Source organism: Psammomys obesus, unplaced genomic scaffold (genome assembly GCF_907164565.1).
Source record: "Psammomys obesus unplaced genomic scaffold, mPsaObe1.curated_primary_1811, whole genome shotgun sequence".
Taxonomy (NCBI): Eukaryota; Metazoa; Chordata; class Mammalia; order Rodentia; family Muridae; genus Psammomys; species Psammomys obesus.
In genome coordinates this window covers 22,081,667-22,101,980 of record NW_026596040.1, presented here as the reverse complement: position 1 = coordinate 22,101,980, position 20,314 = coordinate 22,081,667, and the positions used below count along the sequence as shown (strand labels likewise).

The 20,314-nt window shown below is 51.8% G+C and overlaps 1 protein-coding gene across 2 annotated transcripts in view; it reads right to left on the bottom strand.

Moving 5' to 3' along the window:
* Positions 1-263: 263 nt before the first annotated feature.
* The window catches only part of Pdgfrb (platelet derived growth factor receptor beta), a 37,796-nt gene continuing 17,745 nt past the window's right edge, over positions 264-20,314 (bottom strand). For both annotated transcript variants that reach the window (XM_055622744.1, XM_055622743.1), the window contains exons 4-23: positions 19,505-19,771; positions 18,686-18,813; positions 18,430-18,604; positions 17,707-17,899; positions 17,113-17,228; positions 15,354-15,477; positions 14,535-14,746; positions 11,726-11,820; positions 10,698-10,830; positions 10,136-10,240; positions 9,713-9,823; positions 8,395-8,554; positions 7,262-7,422; positions 6,621-6,739; positions 6,293-6,415; positions 5,538-5,649; positions 4,888-4,987; positions 4,221-4,326; positions 3,249-3,481; positions 264-2,059 (exon numbers count right to left, since the gene is read on the bottom strand). In XM_055622744.1, coding sequence (XP_055478719.1) covers positions 1,900-2,059; positions 3,249-3,481; positions 4,221-4,326; positions 4,888-4,987; positions 5,538-5,649; positions 6,293-6,415; positions 6,621-6,739; positions 7,262-7,422; positions 8,395-8,554; positions 9,713-9,823; positions 10,136-10,240; positions 10,698-10,830; positions 11,726-11,820; positions 14,535-14,746; positions 15,354-15,477; positions 17,113-17,228; positions 17,707-17,899; positions 18,430-18,604; positions 18,686-18,813; positions 19,505-19,771 — 2,933 coding nt within the window. In that variant the 3' untranslated portion in view covers positions 264-1,899. The remainder of the gene's footprint in view (positions 2,060-3,248; positions 3,482-4,220; positions 4,327-4,887; positions 4,988-5,537; positions 5,650-6,292; positions 6,416-6,620; positions 6,740-7,261; positions 7,423-8,394; positions 8,555-9,712; positions 9,824-10,135; positions 10,241-10,697; positions 10,831-11,725; positions 11,821-14,534; positions 14,747-15,353; positions 15,478-17,112; positions 17,229-17,706; positions 17,900-18,429; positions 18,605-18,685; positions 18,814-19,504; positions 19,772-20,314) is intronic.

The window sequence follows — 20,314 nt, the reverse complement described above, 5'->3', positions numbered from 1 at the left end:
GCCAGAGCACATGGTGAGGCAGGCAAGGCCCACCAAGGCCCATTCTCCCCTTCCAGAGTCTACAGTCAGAAAAGCCTCACTTCACATCTGGAACCCAAGCACAAGCTCCCTCCCATCTACTTTCCAGGATGGGAGGGAATGGAACTTGTTTTAAAGTTAAGTGAGAGAGCTGAAGGAACCTGTCTGGGACAAACTGTCTTCCCACTCTTGGATACGCAGACACCCAATCCTAAGACTTGAGTCTTTCAGTGAGAAGCACCAAGTTTAATATTAAAATCTTTTCCTTAAAAAAAAAAAAAAAAAAAGTACAGATAGGAAAACTTAGCGTACAAAATAGCACTTCCGGTGTTTAAATGTGGGTTATCGTGAGTCCTACAAGTACTTGTAAACCTAGGCGATTACATCTTTGGTACCGTTGTGAGCAGTACTACCCAGCCTCCAGCAGCCTTTGCTGCTCCAGGCATGGCAGCGGCCCAGCAGGGCTGACTTCCCCTACCTTGTTCTAGCCCACCCATCGTTCCCCAGGCCCCTCCAATGTCCATCTGCTCAGGGATAGTGAGGTGTTGCTGCCAGGTGTGGGGCAAAAACATTCCTGTGTAGTGCTGCCTGAGGACCGAGGACTAGCAGCCTGCAGTTGAGAAGGCCGTGCCCTCAGTGTCTGCCTCTCATGCCTATCTCAAGGTCCTTGTCCTGCATGGGGCACATCTGTCCTCACTCCTGGTGACGGTGGCCTGAGGTGACCTGGCTTGCCTTCTCTGCCGCTCTCGCTGGCTCCAGAGTTTATCACGGTATGAAAAGGGCCTCGTGCTCCTTCCGTGTCCTCAGGACAGCTGCAGGGGTTTTTCCTAGGACACTGACTGTCACTCCGAGTCAAGGTCTGGGCAGTTGCACTTGGGGACTTGAAGAAGAGGCTCAGTTCCTGAATCCCCAGAGGGTGGTGTGTATCTGGAACCTTCTGAGGGCTCAGCTGACCCCCAGAAAGGTCAGCTTAAGGACTTGACCCTGCTTTGTCCGGACAAGTGTAAACTCCTGGAATACTCACTCCAGAACTGAAGTATTTGACTGGATTATACTCAGAGTCCATGAGTCCAACCTGCTGATCTTTCAAAGGGGAAAGAAAACTGGTAACCAGAGAGAACAAGGGGGTCCTCTAAGGTCTCATAGCAGGTCCAAGGCAGAGTCAGGGCTCCTAGTGGTGCACACTTCAGGCTTATACCACAGGTGTGGACAATGGCCTGCAGACTGTTGAGGGGTGGGCGAACTGAGAGTGACTGGACTGGTGGGACTGAAAGGCACTGGTGCTTCCTGTGACCGGGTGTGTCCTGAGTGCCCTGGGCAGCGCTGCAGGCCAGAGCATCCTGTTCTCAGCTCACCTGCTCCATTAACAGCATTCATTGAGCATGGCTAGCCCCGAGCAGCTCAGGCCTGGGAGAATTAAGGCAAAGGGAAATGGATTCTGAATGAAACAACCTTGTCCAAAGCTGGCCTCAGTTTAGCCAGGAGCCGGGCACCAGGTCCTTGCCTGGTTTTGGGGAAGATCAAAGTAGTTGATTCATCTGAGGGGCAATTGTTACACAGGAGAACGTGAACATGACCTTCCACCCATGAACTTCTCTAGGAATCAAGGCTCCGTACCTGTCCAATAGCCAAGTCCAACCCTTCCTCTTAATCTGGGGAAACTGAGTGCCTTGGCTCAGAGTCCCATGGCCTTCCAGAGGCAGGTCAGTCCCCACAGTTCTTTAGCCTCCTAAGCTAAGCTGGTCCCTGGACCTTGGGTGCTGCAAACCAAGGGTCTTCTCCAAGGGGACAGCTGGTGGCAGTGCAGTTGCTGGGAGGCCAGATCAGGCCAGGAGGGGGTGGGTGCTGGGAGTTTCGGGAAGGATGGAGTGGAACCAGTCCCTACAGGAAGCTGTCCTCTGTTTCAGCCACAGGTCCTGGGCAGCCTGAATCCTGTGGCTGCTCCAGCTCTGCTTCCGGCTCTGCCTGTGGCTCTTCTTGGAGATCCAGGGGGCTGTCGCAGGAGATGGTAGAGGAAGTGTTGACTTCATTCAAGGTGGAGCTAGAGGAAAGAAGCAAGTCAGAAAGGAACTGGGGAAACCCCAGGATGACAGTAACAGCCTTGTCTAAGAGCTTTCCCATGTTGACCTTACATACTGAGAGGCCTGCACTTTGAGGGAAGCGCAGTTCAGAAGGGTTAGTTATATCATCACTCCACAACACACAGCAAGTGAATATGGGAGCTAGAACTTGAGAGCAGGACCATCAGGCTCTCAAGTTTCTTTCTCATCCCACTTGCAGGTACTTTGTACTAAATGTACTTTGTACATCTTTGTGTTTGGGGAGATATCTCATTCCTTCTCTAGGGCCTTTCACTGTTTCCACCTTACAGAGAAGGAAATTGAGGCTCGTGGAGGTGAAGCATCCAGTCTGAGGTCACAAATCAGAAGGAGGCTGCTCTTGAGTTGAACCTGCTCAGTCTAACACTGATTCCACTCCCCCCTCCCCCATCCCAACATCTCCCACACCTGCCTGAGAATGTCTGCCTCATTAACTGAGCCAATGCGGCCTTCAGGGCCCCAAAAGGCCTGCGAGCACTGCAGGAACAGAGAAACTGAAGCTTGCACAGGCAAGAAAACCTGTCCGAGTTTCTTAGTGACAGGCTGAAAACAGAACCCAGCCCTGTGTCTCCTACTGCTCCTCCATGGGCTAAATCTTGGTTTGGAGAGTCCTCTCTTAGGCCGAACATCAGTACAAGAAGCAACAGGGCTCCCCCAGGGCCCACCCCACAGTGGATTCTCCCACAACCCAAGGCAGAGCATGTGTCTCTTCTTCTGTCTGAGGTTTAAACTGAATCTGCAGCACCTCCATCTCCTACAACCAGGCTTCCTTGGGGCCCTCTGGGCACGGTGTCAAGGGCAGCCATGACCCACAGTAACGGCTGGAAAATGCTAAATGTGTCTTCTTTGTCCTCAGGACTAGCACAGGCCCTACAGAAGGGCCTGTGTTGACATCCTTAAAAGGAAGAGCTATCCTGCAAATGAGTTCCCGAACATCTTGTTTCTTCCCAGTCTGCCCTTCCTGCCTGCAGCTTCAAGGGCCGAATATATTGACTTCAGCCTCTGCTGGCCACTGGCAAGACTTAGTCCTCACTCTAGCTAGCTGATGGTTTTTCTGTAGCACGTCTGGCACACACACATGAACACATGCACCATCCACATGAGTGCCTGGGGCCAACGGGTCGGGGGTACCTGGCAAGGCTGGGGGAACCCTCTAGGAGGCCCTCATCAGCAGCATCAGGCTTGGGGTCTGGCAAGGGGATGATGTAGTCATTGTCACTCTCATTGGGCTGCACGGCGGTGTAGAGAACAGAGCTGGTGTCCAGGGGGGACCGGAGGCTGTGGATCCTTGGCAAGCGGGCTTGGGACCTCAGGATGGCTGGATGGCCACTCCTCAGAAACTCCTCATCTACCTGCTGGTACTTCTGCTCCGGAGGATAGGGAACGAAGGGGGAAAAAAACGGGGTGTGAGATAGATGGACAATGTCTTAGAGATCCTCTACCCCATCTAGTGCTCAGAAAAATGGCTTCTGCTCAAAGCTGCACCTGTGAGCTGCCCTCACACCTGGCATCCTGAAACAAGGTACAAACTGAGAGTCAGCAGGTAGCCAGGCAGTACCATGACCCTAATGTCTACCCCATTTCAGAGTAGATAGTTATGGGTTCTTATCCCTTTGTAGTCTCCCACAGCCTCCTATTGGGGATGGAGGTCAGTGTCCCTTGCTATGAAACAGAGGTGACTCCACTCTGTCTTGATCTCCCCAGGACCACCCCAGATGGGAAGACAAGAAGCCAAGCTCAGGACAGACTCGCTCCTCCATTGGTTTTGCATGAACCCCGGACAAGGTTTACATAGTTGCTGTGAGGGCTCAGGGGAGTCTGGGTTTGCTCACACATCTGAAGGAGGCCCGGTGTCACCATGAGCAGGTTTGACAGATAAGATCATCCACCACACCTCTCTGGGTCAAATCAATCAGGTTTCATATCTTGGTTCTACTAAAAATAAGTTCATAGCTCTGGCACAACCCTTTCTGCTGGTACCTTTCTAGTACCAGCAGAGGAACTGAGGCCCAGAGTGTGTGAAGGGTATTTCTTCCCAAATACCTGCACATCACACCAAGCCGAGTACACAGGGTACTTCCACCGTGCCTTGTCTCCACATACCTTTTTGTACCCCTCACCCAGGAGCCTCTCCAGGAGCACCACTAGCTGGGAGAAGGGGGGCCGGGTCTCAAACTTTTCTTCCCAGCATCTCTGCATGATCTCGTAGCTGAGGGAGGCAGAGAGAGGGTCAGAGTCTTCCATTGCTGCAGAGGCAGGGCTGTGAGGTGGGGCTCAGAATAAGGTGAGGAAAAGACCCTGGTGTGGAGCAGCAGCCTGGGGTCTTGTTGACCCCATCACTGCCCCTCCCTGATCTCCTGGGAAGTCTCCCCAGCTTCCCTCATCCCCATGATTCTGTGCGGCCTAAGACATCATGGTGAGCACTGTAACCTGAATTTGGCCAATGGGGATTTCCATCCTCCTAGCTCAGGCTTGGTTCTGATGGCATGTAACCAAGCTGAGCCCTTAAAAGGTCAGCTCTGGGTCTTTTGTTGGAGTAATGCAAGCAGTAAGATGTCAGGGTGGTGCTAATGGTGGCCACGTGAGCAGGGCAGGCTTGAACTTGAAGCCAGAATAGAGAAAGTGGAGACCCAGGCTGGGACAGAACTTCCCGACGGCACCATTTTGAACACCTTGGTCCCGTTCTAGCAGGACTCGCCTAACCTCTGACCTGGTGTTTCGTGACCTCTGAAACCTCAAATTCCTCCCAAGTGTACAAGGTTCCACTCACATCTCGTCAGAGGCATGAGCAGGCTGGGCCATGCGGTAGCCCCTCTTGATGGCATTGTAGAACTGGTCGTTCATGGGCAGCTCTGGGTAAGGGGTACCACCTGTCATGGAGCAGAGACAGGGACATACTGTGTCAGGGTGTGAGAAGTGGCAGGGTGTCCTCTCAGGCATACTGTCCTGGTGGATATGAGAATGCAATTCCCTTGGCATTGGACAATAGACTCCACACAGAGATGGAAATAGAGAAGTAAGCAAACCCAAGCAGGCTTTGTATTTGTGTTCATGTTCTTTGTTGGAGGAGTCTACATGTAGCTCAGGCTGGCCCCAGATTTTCCATCTTCCTGCCTCCCAAGTTCTGGGATTACAGGTATACACCATTACAGCTGGCTTCAAGCACACTTTTCAATATGTCTAACCCCTTTGGTGCTCAGACAGGAAGAAAAAGACCCAGAGGACTTGGCAAAGAACTTGTCAAAGCCATACAATAGAAAGAATGGCACTGCCTGGATTTGCCCCTGAGTCCTGACTCATATTCCAATGTGCATCCCACAGTCCCCTGCTTCTGGCCCAAGGTGCAATCAGGAGGGAGGTGGGGGCAGGAGGGCAGTTGTTCCAGTGTATATCTCAGGGCTGGAGGAAGAAGTGACTCACCCAGTGTGAAGATCTCCCAGAGCAGAATCCCAAAGGACCACACGTCACTCAAGGTGGTGTAGAGGCTGTTGAAGATACTCTCCGGGGCCATCCACTTCAGAGGCAGGAAAGTCTGCAGAGGTAAGATGGGCTCTGAGTACATGGAGGGTCCCAGCGGCTGGTCTCTAGGCCTCACCACACCTGGAAGGGAGAGGCTCAGCAGCTCCCACAGCAATTCCATTTTACCCCACTCCAAAGCTCTAAGCACATTCCTGGCCGGAGCACTGGGAAGCTGTTTCCTAATTCACTAGCCAGAGACAGGGCAGCCTGTGTCCCTGGGGAAGCTCCGAGGGGGTGCTGTGCAGAGAAGTGGGCAGCCAGGGACATGGTCTCTGGGGTCTACAGCCCTTCTACCCCCGGGCTTTGACTTATCTGTCTTACCATATCACCTGCGCTACCCCTTTGCCCACCTTTCATCTCCTAGAATGGCGATCTATCCCTGCTTCCTATTCACCTCAGGACCACTGTAGCTGGTCCTGACTCAGCACCTACTGTGACAAGTGGCCTTGACCCTGTCCCCATCTCTTCTCACTATGCACAAATCTAGGTGGCTCCTTGTCCTGTCCCTGCTCATAGCTGGGCAGTATGGCCATCTCTGCTGGTAGTAATAAGCCACCAGTGACCCCATACTGAGCTGTGGCCACATGGATGGTGGCAGACCTGAACTGGGGATGGAGTCACCTGGGGACAACCCCAGGGACAGTGTAAGCACTCACACTGCCTTTGGAGATATAGTTCGAGTCCCTCATGATGTCTCGAGCCAGGCCGAAGTCACAGATCTTGACCAGCTTGCCCTCACAGATGAGCACATTCCTGGCTGCCAGGTCCCGGTGAACACACTGGGTCAGGAGAGAGGGGAGATGAGGCTAAGGGGCAACTGTGGGAGAAGAGCCCTCTGGGCCAGCTTTAGGGAAAACGTGTGCCTTCCCAGGTGTGAGGTTTCTCAATGCCCTCCCCACCAGAGAGTCGGGAGCTGTCTCATAGGGCCATGAAGGTGGATGGTTGGCTAGCTGACCCCTCTCCCACCATCAGGACCACACGTACGTTCTTAGAGGCCAAGAATTCCATGCCATTGGCCACCTGGTAGCTGAAGCCCACGAGGTCTGTATAGCTAAGCACTGGTGACTCATTGATCAGGGTGGCCCGATAGGTCCTTTCAGGGGCTAGAGAGCACAGAGGATTATGGGTTACTTTGTGTATACCATAAGCCTACAAGACCCGTCTTTAGACTACCGATTCTCTAAGCGTTCCCTTAAGGGAATGAGTTTCTAAGTGTCTCATTGAAATCTCTAATGCTTTCATTGTACTCACAAGCAAGAAAAACCTTTGGCTTTAGGCCTGGAGCTTCTAGCTTGCTTGCTTGTTTCTCAGGACATTATTAGCCCATCATGGGGTCAACTCAGAGCAGATCTAACTCCCTGAAGGCCCTAGAAGACCACCTTCACCCAGCTCTCCCCTTCTTTTTGGCTGTGGGAATGCTTCTGGAGACAGCAACAGAGCTCAGGTCAGAACTCCACTGCACAGCAGCATTGGGCAGGCAGTTTGCCTGTTTCCACATGGATGACATGAGCTATCTTCCTTCCAAGGTTGTTACAAAACTGAGTACATTAAGGGCTTTGAAAGGAAGGCATCACTGTGTGGATGGGAGGAGCCTGCACACATGTGAGAATGCTGTATCCACTTACCAGACGGGACATAGTTATCGTAAGGGGCCATGTAGTTGGAGGACTCGATGTCTGCGTATTTGATGTCTCCTTTCATGTCCAGCATAGGCACGTAATCTACAGATTCATCCTTGCTCATGTCCATGTAGCCACCGTCACTCTCCCCAGTCGGGGACAAGTGGCTGTAGGCAGAAAGGTGGAATAAGGAAAAGCCATGGGTTTCTCTTCCCTCCCGCTTCTGTCTGTTGCTCAGCCCAGGCCTGTGGGGCCCTGTCATCTGTGGATTTCCTCTGTTCCTGAACCATCATCCTTTGGTCTGCCCCAATACAGTGTGAATGACTGTGACTCAAACCCTTTCAAACCCTATCAAAGCTGAGCAGCCCTGAGCTGGGCCCAGGGGCTGCCAGGACGACATAAGACCCAGCAGGTGTTCTCAGAGTTCACAGAGCAGTGACTACAGCAGCCAGGACGAGGGGCATGAATGGATCTGTAGAGAGGCTCCTTTCTATGCCTAGGGGGGCTGGGAGGTGCAGAGTCTAGCCTTAGCTCCCCAGGGAGTAAAAGAACTAAACAAACACATACAAGGAACTCGTCACACTGTTAGAGAGGTGAGGGATGCTTTTGTTTATCTTTTGTGTACACTTTTCCAAACCTAACCTTGTCTTTGCCTTTTTAAATCAACAAACAATGGCAAAACAAAACAATAAATGTTCTTTTTGATAGCATCAGAAACAGGAGTTGAGTTGCCGGTAAGGTACTAGGGAGGCTGGCTTGTGGAGGGCAGCAGAGCCACGGCAGGGAGCCCAGTTTGTAACACCTCAGCACAGGCTCGGAGCCTGTCTCTCAGCCAGTCACTGCCTCTGTGCCTTATGTCCCTAAGGCAAGAGAGTAAGACACCTATGATACAAGGATGGTACATGGGCTCAAAGGAGTCATATCTGCAGAAGGCTTAGGATGAAGCTTGACTCTCTGAGATGACGCAGAAGTGACAGCTGATAATGCCCCCCCCCCCCCATCATCATCATTACTGTCTGGTCACAGAGCTGCTTCTAGGAAATGAATCTGCCCCAAAGCTTGCATCCTCATCTCGGGCTCTTGGACAAGGAGCACCCGTATGCTTGGCAGGCACCCGCTGGGTGCCGCCTCCCTCGTACCTGGGTAGAGAGAGCCCCACCGGCAGGGCATTGCTGTAGAGCTCGGCACTGGGTGGGCAGTGTTTGTTGGAGTGGCGTTGCAAGAAGGTGTGCTTGTTGCGGTGCAGGTAGTCCACCAGGTCACCGTAGCGGCAGTATTCTGTGATGATGTAGATGGGCCCTGCAGAAGGACAGGTTCAGGGCGGACTCTGCGGAAGGCCGCCATTTTCCCAGCATGACCACAGAGCCAATATAGTCTGGGGTTTGGAGACACAGATAGCAAGATGGCAGAGAGGGCTGGCACCGTGCAAACCTGGGCTGCTTCTCTGCCTCTGTGATAGCAAGCAAGCTGCTAGTATCCCGGGGCCGTCCTCTGCCTATCTGGCCAGGGGCTGACCCACCCTTGGGGTTGATGTGAAGACCCCTGAGATGTCTTTGAGAGCTCAGCCTATAGCAGGCCTATGCTATCAGTTGCTGCTACTGTTTTCAGACTGGTGCTTATGTCAGATTCTGATCTACATAAAGCAGGCGAACATGACTGCTGGCACAGTTTGCTGATTACACTTAAGTTCAACTCATTTAAAATCATCCAACAGATGAAAACAACACTTTTGAAATACGTTCGTTGCAGGCACGGATGACAGTCCATGTGCAATACTTCTGTATTTAGACTGATTACACAATACCGAGGAAAATCCCACATCTCACAACCAGCAGCTGCAAGTAGCAGTGACTTCACGATTATTACTATGTTGGCTGCCCAACGGGTAACCAGTCCCTCAAATAAGCATGGTTGGGCAGAGTGCCTTTCAGCACTGATGTGAGCAAAACCAGTTCCTGGCTTGCGCACTGGTAGGCTCTGCTGTCTCTGTAGACCTTGTCAGTGTCTCACAGTTTTTGAAATATGAAAAATGGAGGTTGGAGAGACGGTCAGCAGTTAGGAGCACTTGCTGCTCTTGCAGACAATCCTGGCTCAATACCCAGCACCTACACAGTGGCTCACAACCCTCTGCAACTCCAGTTCCAGAAGAGCTGATGCCCTCTCCTGGCCTCCTCAGTTATCAGGCACACACACAGAGCTCAGACATACAGGCAAAAAACAAACAACAAACAAACAAACAAACACGTCTGAAGAGACTTGAATTCTAAAGCTGCTGGAACCAGTGGCCTGAAAGAATCTCATTGCCATAAAGGTATTCAGATTCTGAGTTCCTAAAACTCGTCTAGGACAGTGAAATAAGAGTGCTGGACACTCTGGCAGGGGTGTCCTGTAGGTGGTGGACTGAGTGAGAACAGGGAAGAGGGGATTCCCAGAGTCCTCCAGGGCATGGTTGGGTACCTCCTTTGGTACAGGCCCCCAGCAGGTTGACCACGTTCAAGTGGGGTCCCAGGTGACTCATGATCTTCAACTCCGACATGAGGGCTTGCTTCTCACTGCTTCTGGCTGTAGCTGAGGGGGAAGAGGGACTCAGCCTGGTATAGAGGCCCTACAAGGGCCTACTCTTGTTCCTCTGTCCCACCCTGTTGTAGTGTCCTTGGGTAGTGAGGACCATAATAGAAGGGAAAGAAGGTGGGAGGAGGGGAGAGAAGAAGGAAGCATCAAAAAGAGGTCATAGTGAGGAGCCCTACTCATAGCGAGGAGTCCCACAAATTCAGGACCTGGCCTCTTCTGAAGAAATTAGCTTTACAGGGGAGGGGAAGGTAGAGTGAGGAGGCCCCAGGTGTGAGGAAAGAGGAGACTAGCTCATGTTTCAAGACTCACATTTCAGCATCTTGACAGCCACCTTCATGGTGGCCTGTGAATGGCTCAGACCATGAGCCGTGGCCTCCACCACCTGTCCGAAAGCCCCAGAGCCAAGAGTGCGCCCTAGGATGGATAGAAACCTTCAGCTCCTGGGAGCGATGTCCCTCATCCCATCTTCCCACTCAGATCACCCTCCACATCCCTCCAAACTCCGTACTGTGCTCCCCCTCAGGAAGCTTTCTATCCTCTGGGTCTCATCTAGATCCTATATTCTGCCTGCTTCCCCTGGGATCCCTGAAAGATATCCTGCCTCCTGGGGGGAGGGGAGTACAGCTCTTTTGCACCTGCCTCAGACTCCCTGGCCTATCTTCAGTACTTCCTCTTTGGCCTGGAGGGTCCCATATTAGTCCTGGGATCCTTGGGCTACAGTGCTATCAGGGGTCACCTTGTCTTCACAGTATAGAAAGGATAGTGAGAGCCAGAGAAGGCAAGATATCAGCCCTATGTCTCAGCTAGTACCAGCCATGCTGGGAGCAAATCTTAGCCTCCCCTTTGCCACCTGAGACCTCTTAGGACTGACCTAGAACTAGCTGGTCCCGTGGCAGCTCCCAGGTGGAGTCATAAGGCAACTGCATAGGGTCCACGTAGATGTATTCATGACCATCAGAGCTCACAGACTCAATCACCTTCCATCGGATCTCATAGCGTGGTTTCTGCGGGACAAGACCAACCACAGATGAGAAGGTTGGAGGGCATCTTGAGGCTGTCAGGTCCAGCCCCTTAGATGGCAGATGGGACAGAAGACTCTGAGACCAAGAGAGGGCAAGGACATATCTGAAATGACAATGAATGGCCAGCAAAACCAAGGTCTCCATGAGCTTAGATGCAAGGGGCTCCAGAAGTGGGAGACGTGGCTGAGCTACCCTGAGGATACAGCCTCTGGAAAGCAGCTGACAGAATGGTCCTCACTCACTACAAATGTTTCGCCGGCTTCTGAGCCCCAGCTACTCCTCAGATGAGAAGAGCAGGTTACCCAGAAAGCGACGCGAGGTAGGACAAATGTCAAATGTGGGTTGCCCCTCCTCTTGCCGACTCTGTGGGACCTCAAAAGCCTTTGGATGGGGAAATCTTAGGATCTTGGAGTCATAGGATTGGAATCTTATAATGGCATGATGAAGGGGGACTAAAGACCCGATTCAGGAATCTTGACCGTTTAGAGCTGCAGAAAGGGGAAATGTCAGAATAGAGCGATGGAACAGATTCATGGGGTCAGATTACATTCTGGTGACTCATGGAAGTCTCTATGGGTAAGAGCTAGAAGAATCCTGGGGCCAGGATAGTCCACCCACAAAGTGTCGCTTGCCCCAGGACTGGGTTGAGCAGGAAGGACTTAGGCAGAGGAAAGGGCAGGGGCCAGGAGTCCTGGACTGCTCACACCAGGCCACGTCAGCCCAGCCTGCTGGGGGTGGAGGGAACTGGAGATGCAGTGTTGCTCTAAGTCAGCCCCCAGCTGAGCGCCATGGTGGGCCCTTCGTATGGGCCAGAGCGTGTGACATTCAGTGGGGACCACGAGGAAAGATGGGCACGGCGCTGCACCCGCAGGCTCACCTTCTGCCACAGCATGATGAGGATGATGAGAGAAATGACGGTGAGGACCACCAAGGCCAGGATGGCTGAGATCACCACCACTTTGAAGGGCAAGGCTGAGGACAAAGACCAGAGCAGGCAGGTTATAAGCAAACAGTAGCTGGGCTGCTCTCCCATCTTGCCGTGGGTGTTACAGATCTCCCTGGGCCTACTCTGCCTAGTACAAAAGCCCTTACTGCCTAGATAGCTGGTCTCAGGGCCCACACTCCGGCCTTTCCTATCAACCCCAGTGCTCCCCCCCACCCCCTGTGACTCTGGTCTCAGACAATAGCCAGGCTCAGGCTGGCTTATGCATCATCCCAACAGGCCTTGAAAGTCCTCTTCATAACATTGCTAGTGCCTCTCAGAGCATCAGGCACCTTGAGGAGCAAGGCACGTCCTCTAGACCTCCATGCCCTGGTCATAAGATTTAAGGTCCATTTCTAACCAAACAGCTGAGGCACTCACGGAGTGACTGCCTGAAGGAGCTGATTCTGAACTTCAGCAGCCTGACGACAGGAGTCTGCTCCTCCGAGCCCCACCCTGGAGACCGCTAGTGTGTGCGGTGGCGCCATCATGGAGTGTGCCCCCCCCAAAGCTCTGAGGTGAGCACACAGGTCTACCTAGGCCCCTTGAGACCTGTGTCCTCTCTAGCCCAGGCCTTTAGCCTCGCTGCTACTCATTAACCCCTAGGCCCGGCTGTTTCCCGCTTAGCAACAGCTGTTGTCTTCTGGGAATTTGCTTCTTCCTATGTCCCCTTCCTGTCATTCTCTGTTCCCCAGGGAGCCTTCTCTGGCTCACCCCACACCCTTTCCTTCTTGGGGTCACTGACTGACATTTCTGCTCTCTCTTCCCAACAGCCCCACATCCTGGTCTTGCAAAGGGAGCCTGTGCCCTCCAGGGACTCATCAGCATCATCCCTGGCCTCTGTGTCATAGTACGTGGTGTCCTGTCCAAGAATCACACAAGGACTTTACTTCTGCATTTGCTCAGGCTGTGCACTCTCTGCTATGCTCTGCCCACTCGCTCAGAGATATGTGTGTATGTGGGAGAGTGTGGGAGAAATAAGAGCATTTAATTTTGTTTTTGAATATTCATTGAATGTTTAGTGTATGTGTGCATTGGATGGCTGAATGCCATGTGTATGGATGCTGATGGGGGCCAGAAGAAGACAGTAGTCCATGGGGGCTACAGGTGATTATAAGCCACCTGACATGGTGCTAGGAACGAAACTCAGGTCTTTTGGAAGAGCATCAAGTACACTTGAGAGCATCTCTCCAGCCCCGATAGGGATGTTTTAACAGTTTAACCTTCTTCTAAGGACAGGTGACTGGCATGTACAGAGATAGACATGTCCAAGCCCATGGAAGCCTGTGTGTCTCCGTGTGTCTCTGTGTGTTTGTGGGTCTGTGTGTGTCTGTGAGCCTGTCTGTCTGTTTCTCTCTGTGCATGTCTGTGTGTCTGTGTCTCTCTCTGTCACTCTGTCTCTGTCTACGTGTGTGTGTGTGTGTGTGTGTCTGCATGTATAAAAAATTGTCTTTGAGGCTCTGCTTGCTCTGACTTTTGTCTCGTGGCCCCATTCCTCACTACTTCTTTTCCCATGCTTCTCCTGCCCTAAATTCACATACAGTCTGCCCTGCAGCCAGGATGATTTCCTCTAACTTCTCAGGACCCACTCTGCCTCCAGGAGGCCCCACTGGCCTCCTTAGCTGCAACCCCACCTCTCACAGGCTAACTAACACCTAGTCATCTTTCAGTATTTGATGTATGAAGCTTCTTTTTCTCTGGGATACTTCCTCAACCCCACAGTTGGCATGGGACCTCTTCTTTCTCAGGGATATTCCCGGAAGTGCTGTCCTTTGTGGGCCCATTTACTTCCTGCTCTGCATCCTTCCCCTGGACTGGCCCATTGGCCTCTATGCCCTAGTGAGTTTGGGTGCCCATAACTTACTGAGTGATGACGGTAAGTGGTAAATGATGAAGCACGCACACACAGGTGCAGGCAGCGATGACTCTCCTGAGAGAGTCCCAGGATCAACCTACTCCTACACATCTGGACCCTGGCAAGCACCATTCATACGTGCAATAATTGTACGTGTGTGTGTGTGTGCCTGCTAAGGTTCACACATTGTCTGGAGTTGTGTGTATACAGAGTTGTGCTCAGTGCTTTCATACGTTATGATTATGTGATTACTGATCCTCACAACACCAGTTTCCATACATGCATGGGAATCGTTCATGTATGGCTTAAATACATGTATGGGGATTGTGGTCCCACATGTGCATGCACGTAGACGTTCGTTTTGTGGATTTACACACAAGTCTTAGATTTGGGCAGGCTCACACACACAGCTTACAAAGATATATTCTGCAGCTTTGCATACATGAACAGCACTTGCCTGAACAGTGCTTGCCTGAGTGCACGCTAACATGCATGTACCCTGGAGATTAAACATCCTAGCACGGATCACAAACGTGCACATGAAGACAGTACACCTGAGTCCCAGGATCAACCTACTTCTGCAAGTTTGCACCATGCATCATGCACGCCAGTTTCATTTCCTACAACTGAGAGTCAATGCTTTTCAGGTTTGTGGTGTACAGACTTGTGCACCTGTGTCCACGTCCTATTTTGTGTGCGTGCACAGAAACGTACTCGTGTGGATTTTGTGATGTTTCCGTGGGTTTGTGAACATGCTGATTTGACCCGATTTGGGAATTCAGGTTCAGTACAGTGGAATCAAGGAAGGGGTGAGAGGTCATCAGAGCCACCCACGGCTGGGGCACTCACAGTGTGGCACTACGGTCACCTCCTGCGAGTCTCTGCCCATCGAGTTCTGCAGCATGCAGCGTACTGACAGCGGCTGATCCACGTGACGCAGGCGCAGTGTGCTCACCACCTCATATTCCTGCTCTTCCTCCCAGAAAGTCACATTAGTTTCCAGCTGGCTCTCCTCCTTGGAACTATTCCCCAAGGGTATAGGTGACAGCTTCCGTGGACACCTGCCAGGAGACACAAAGGGATTGGCTTTGCAGCCTCTCTTAATTTCCCCTCTGCAGATGGGGACGCCAAGGCCCAAAGCAGATCTTATCATTGAATAGTGGCAGAAGGAACACACGCTTAATTTCTATGACTGGTCCTTAAGTGGATTCCTAGGGTGTTGTGTAGATGGACCAGCAGGGGGCGCTCAGGCTCCAGAACTGAGACTCCTAAAAGGCAAAATTCACTCATTGGCCCCTTTAGGTTACCCATTGTGTCAGAGGTAGAGACAGACTGTCTCCATCTACTAACCTAGACTCAGCTCTTGTCCAGGGTATAGAACATCTACTTGGTGAATTAAACACCTCTTTGGGCCAGAGCCCGCACCTTTCAGGCTGAGGAGGGCTCAAGATCAACATAAGAAAAGGAGCAATTTAGGTTAGACACAGTGTCTCCAGGAAGGCAGAGGACTGCTGTAAGATGTGGCCTGGACCTCTTAGGCCGGCCTAGATTACCGGACACTGATCATTCTGGGCAGCTGTAGGCATTCTTTAACATCACTCTGAGACTTGTTCTTTCCTTAACAAAGAGAGAAGAGCTGCAGGAGGCTGGGGCTCAGGGCAAGCTCACCTTTTGATGTCTCTGCAGGTAGACCAAGTGACATTCGGCTGAGGCATGCCCCGGCCGCGGCAGCGGATCGTCTGCTCCCCATTGGCAGGGTGGCTCTCACTCAGCTCCAGCACACGGACTGGAACTGAACAGACAAGAGTATAGGGTCAGGAAGTGGGGTGATCAGAACAGACGAACAGGAAAGGCTCTCAGAAAGACATGCTCTGTCATCCAGACCCCACACACACTCTCCACTCCTCCCCCGCCCCATCCCCCACCAGGCAGGGGGCTGCAGGTGAACAGCCAGGAGTCACAGAGTGAAAGTGACAGATTCCTTTAGGGTACATCAAAGGGCAAGGCTCAGAGTCTGTCCTTAACATCACTCTGAGACTTGTTCTTCCATTAACAAAGAGAGAACAGGCCCCAGGGCCCTGGATAGCCAGGCCCATAAAGCTAGATTTTAACAGCATTGTTGTTTCCTCTGAATTTATTTTACTGGTTGGTTTATATTTGTGGCATATGACACTGAGTTTCCATCTACAATTGAGATGCTAAATTTGTCTTTCAAAATAAATTTATTTTTAGAAAGATAATTGACAAAACATTAAGTCGTTATTATGTCGTTTCTATGCTCCATAGTCCCTGTCATGGCTCTTCATTTCAGGCACAATAGAAGCCAAAGCTGTCCAGACCAACCCCACAAGCACTTACTTACCCAGCTACTCTCTTCCCCTCCATCCTTTCTCCATTTCTGCCCTGACCTCATGCCCCTCCTTATACGCCAGGGCCCTCTGTTCTGGCTATGCTCAATTTCCTGCTGTTTCTCCGGCATTGTGGCAAGGGAGATGCATGATCTGGAGAGCCCTTTCCCCAAATATCCACTTGTCTACCGCCCTCCCTGTTGGGATCCGTAAGCAGGCATCTCTACGGCCAACCCCAAGGGACCTGATGAACCATATCTGGCATCTGTGAGACCACCTAGAAGGCCACCCACTGGTCACCTGGAACCACCTGCGCATGCTCTGGGTCACCTTATAAGAGAACTCGAACCTCCTCCTCTCTCTCTCTCTCTCTCTCTCTCCTGCTTCATTCAGAGACGGTCTCTGCAGCCCCTTCCCCTAATAAACCTCCCACGTGGAACCGGTCTTGGGGTGTGATTTGTGAACCCGTCGTGTAACTCTCATCCCTCACGATTTCTAACACTCCCCTTCTTCAAGTCTCTTCACAGATGCCACCTCCAGAATTAGGCCAACCCTGATCACTATATTGAAAACTACAACCCTCACCACGTGATATGCCATGCTCTCTCGTCTATTGATGAATTTGTCTATCATCTGTCTTCTGCCTCTCTTCCTCCTTCCCCACCTCCCTAAAGTTACTTGTTACCTTCTAACCCTTTTTGTTTTTGATGGGATTTCCCCCTTTGTTATTTGTCTTCCCCCACTAGCATGCAAATCACAAAAGGTAGAACTCTGAACAGATTGCTATAATGAAATTACTCAGCAAAGTATGAACGGTATGTGAGAAACAAAGTTTTGCCATTGGTACATAAATGGCCCAGGTTTGGGAGAACACCGGTATAATCTGATGGTCTTCTGTTGCAGCTAGGGAAACTGAGGCTCAGAGAGGGGACCTGACAGATCAGCTGTCTAAAATAGAGCCTCCTTGGTTCCAGGTCCTTTCTCCAGCTTCTCCTGTGGGTGGATGGGCAGAGAAGGAAGGAAGAGGGGCTGAGGAGGGAGGGAGGAGGAGGAGAGAGAGAAAGGGAGATGGTTCTTACCATTGACCTGCAGCTTGAATGAGAGTTGGGCCGCTTCGTCCTTATTATAGGCCCGCATAGTATAGTAGCCAGCCTCTGCCACCTTCACACGTACCAAGGTCAGTTCTGACACGTACCTATGGAGCAGGCCAGGCCAGATCAGAACTGCTGGAACCCCTAACACGTCCCCACCTTCCTGTAGACTGCAGAGGGAAGGGACACCCTCTCCAAGGTCGAATAGATGATGGCAGCAGAGCCAGTCTCCTGAATCCTCAGCCACAGGCTACAAGGAAGGCTTGGGGTGGACCAGGGTCTGTATCCATCTCTCTGCAGCTTATCCTCTTCAGAGGGGCACAGTCTTGCCTGTCTGCTGATCTCTAGCCTCAGGGATACCTTCCCATCCAGCCTCTAACTAAACCTCTAAGAGGCCAGCCCACTAGTGTCTGCTTCCCCCACAAGGAGGGGCAGAGTGGCCTGTTCTGGTCCTGCAGCATCCTGAGTACCTGACATGCACATAGCACACAGCAGACTCTCAGACAAGGCGATCCTAGCTTTGTTAGCATCTGAAGACCCTGCCTTGAAGCTTCCAAAACAAGTGGACTAGCTGGCGCTCACCGGGTCTCAGACACGTTGCGAGTGGACAGAACCATCTCGCCAGCGCTGGGATCACCCAAGGTACGGTTGTCCTTGAACCACTGGACAGTGGGCGGCGGATAAGCCTCAAACACCACCTGCAACGTCCGGCTCCGATGCTGCTCGGCAATTTGTACATCGCCCAGTGTTCCCAGCAGCCGCACATAGCCTTTCTCTGTGAAGGTAAAACAGTCAGGGGCGGGCCCTGTGGGCGGGGCTATGTGTAGACACCAATGGGGGTGTTCACCCGGCCCATCACTGGGGAGCGTTCCTGGAGGCCTGCACCAGGCGCTTATCTGTTTAAGGTCCTTCTAAGGGCTGCTGGAATCTAGGGGCAGGACTTCTGCAGTGCAAGCTTTGGCTGGGATGGGAGTAGGGATGGAATTTGGTGCTGATGGCATTAGAGTCAGTGCTGTAGTTGGGACTGGAGTTGTAGCTTTCTGTTCTGGATCTATATTCTACACCCTGGAACTTCAAACTAGTGCAGAGGTTGACTCTGGCAGTGGGGTTGCCAAGGCCTCCACTGAGGGCTTGAAAATGAACTAGGAGTCTTGCTGGCTAAGTGGGAAGTCGAGGTTGGGCTTAGAGCTAAATCTGTGACGGATGCTAGACTTCATTCTTATAATACTGAAGCAGATCCCAGGTCTGTGCCCAGAGTCTGGTCCAGCTCAGGGTGGGGTAGAGGGCTGAGCCCAAGGCACCCACCGACCACAGTGATGTTGATGGCCTTCTCATCTCCATGGTCATTCACGCTCACCGACACATTGCAAGTATAGGTCCCCGAGTCGCTCAGCTCAGCAGTGGGGATTTGCAGGATGGAGCCAATGCGGGAGGGCACTCCAAAGAGGTAGTCCGTCACTGGCTCCACCAGCCGCCCGCTCTGCAAGGACAAGTGCCCAAATCAGAAGTCAGTGTGAGCCACCAAGTCCGCTCTGGCCTTCCAACCCTTACCAAGTATTACCTTCATGCGGGGGTATGTCCACTGGAAGTTGACCACATCATTTCCCATCACAATGCAATTGATGGTGATGTTCTCACCCTGGCGGACCACTGTCTGGGCTGCGTTCACAGAGACATTGATGGATGACACTGGAGTGGGGTGGAGAGACTGGATTAGGGCCAAGGAGGTCATCAACAGCCACCAGCACTAGGCTTGGGGAATGGGAGCCGGCCACAAGGAAAGGTTGGCAGTTGTGAAAGATCCATTCATTGATTCGGCCAATAATAATTAAGCTGCTACCATACACAAACACTATGCTAGACACTGGGGCTAGAGGAGGAAACATCACTGACAGAATCTCTATCTTCCCGGAGCTGACAGTGAGAGAGCCTTCTAGAAGCCAAAATCCTCTAGGAATCCAAGGGTGAAGAAATTTACCCAGCACCTTTCACACGCTAGGCACCTTCATCTCTTTAATTTACCTTCCCCAAAATCTCATGAGGAAAGAGGTCCTCACCGTTCTTATCTTATGGGGGGGGGGAGGTGGAATCAGGCACATGTGCGAAGTATTCCAGATGGGAAGTGGCCAAGCTGGGATCCAACCCAGCTGGCTCCAAGCCTGTGCTTTTGTCCCTACCTTATGCAGCCCAGACCAGCCCTTAGTGCACTATGACTGTGGACCAGCTCCATCCTTTCCCTGAGCCTTTGTTTCCTTGGACATAAAATGGAGAGAACACTATCTAGGTCCCTCCCAAAACTACAGGAGAATCCAATGAGATGTGGAGCTTAGTAAACAGAGGGGCTATTCTTTTCTGCAGGGTAAGAAGGAGGGGGGCTCACCCTGGAGGCTGTATACATAGTAGGTATCAGAGTCCACTTCCCTGTCCCCAATGGTGGTTTTGCAGATGTAAGTCTTGTCCTCAAAAGTGCCGGTGAAACCTCGCTGGTGGTCATAGGGTACATGCAGAGGGATGTCCACTTTCTTCTCATGCAGTGTCACCTCCAGCTGGGGGTCTGTCACTCGGCATGGAATTGTCGTCTCACTTACATCCGTAACAAAAATGAATAGGTCCTCAGAGTCCATAGGGAGGAAGCCCATGGTAGGATCTGTCAGGAATAGAGCCAAGAAATAAAACATCCTGGTTAGGTTTTGGTTTTGGTTTTTGTTTTTCTATCAACTTGACATAAGCTAGAGTCATCTAGGAAGAGGGAAACTCAACTGGGAGAATGCCTTCATCAGATTGCCTGTAGGCAAGTCGGTGGGGCATTTTCTTGATTAATGATTGACATGGGAAGGCCCAGCCCACTGTGGGTGGTGGCCCTCCTGGGCAGGTAGTCTTGGGTTCTATAAGAAAATAGGCTAAGCAAGTCATGAGGAGCAAGCTAATAAGCAGCATTCCTCCATGGTCTCTGCTTCAGTTCCTGCCTCCAGGTTCCTACCCTCACTTCTCTTCCCAGTGGACTATAGGCTATTCCCTTCCCAAATTGCTTTTGGTCAGGTCATGGTGTTTAGTCACAGCCAGGACAGTGGTGAGTTAGTTGCTGTTTGACTTTGAGCAGTCTCTTCGTGCTTCTGGCCCGCAGTTACCTCAATACAGAATAAAGATGCTGCTATACTTCTGACATTGGTCCCCGCCAAACTGCATCGAA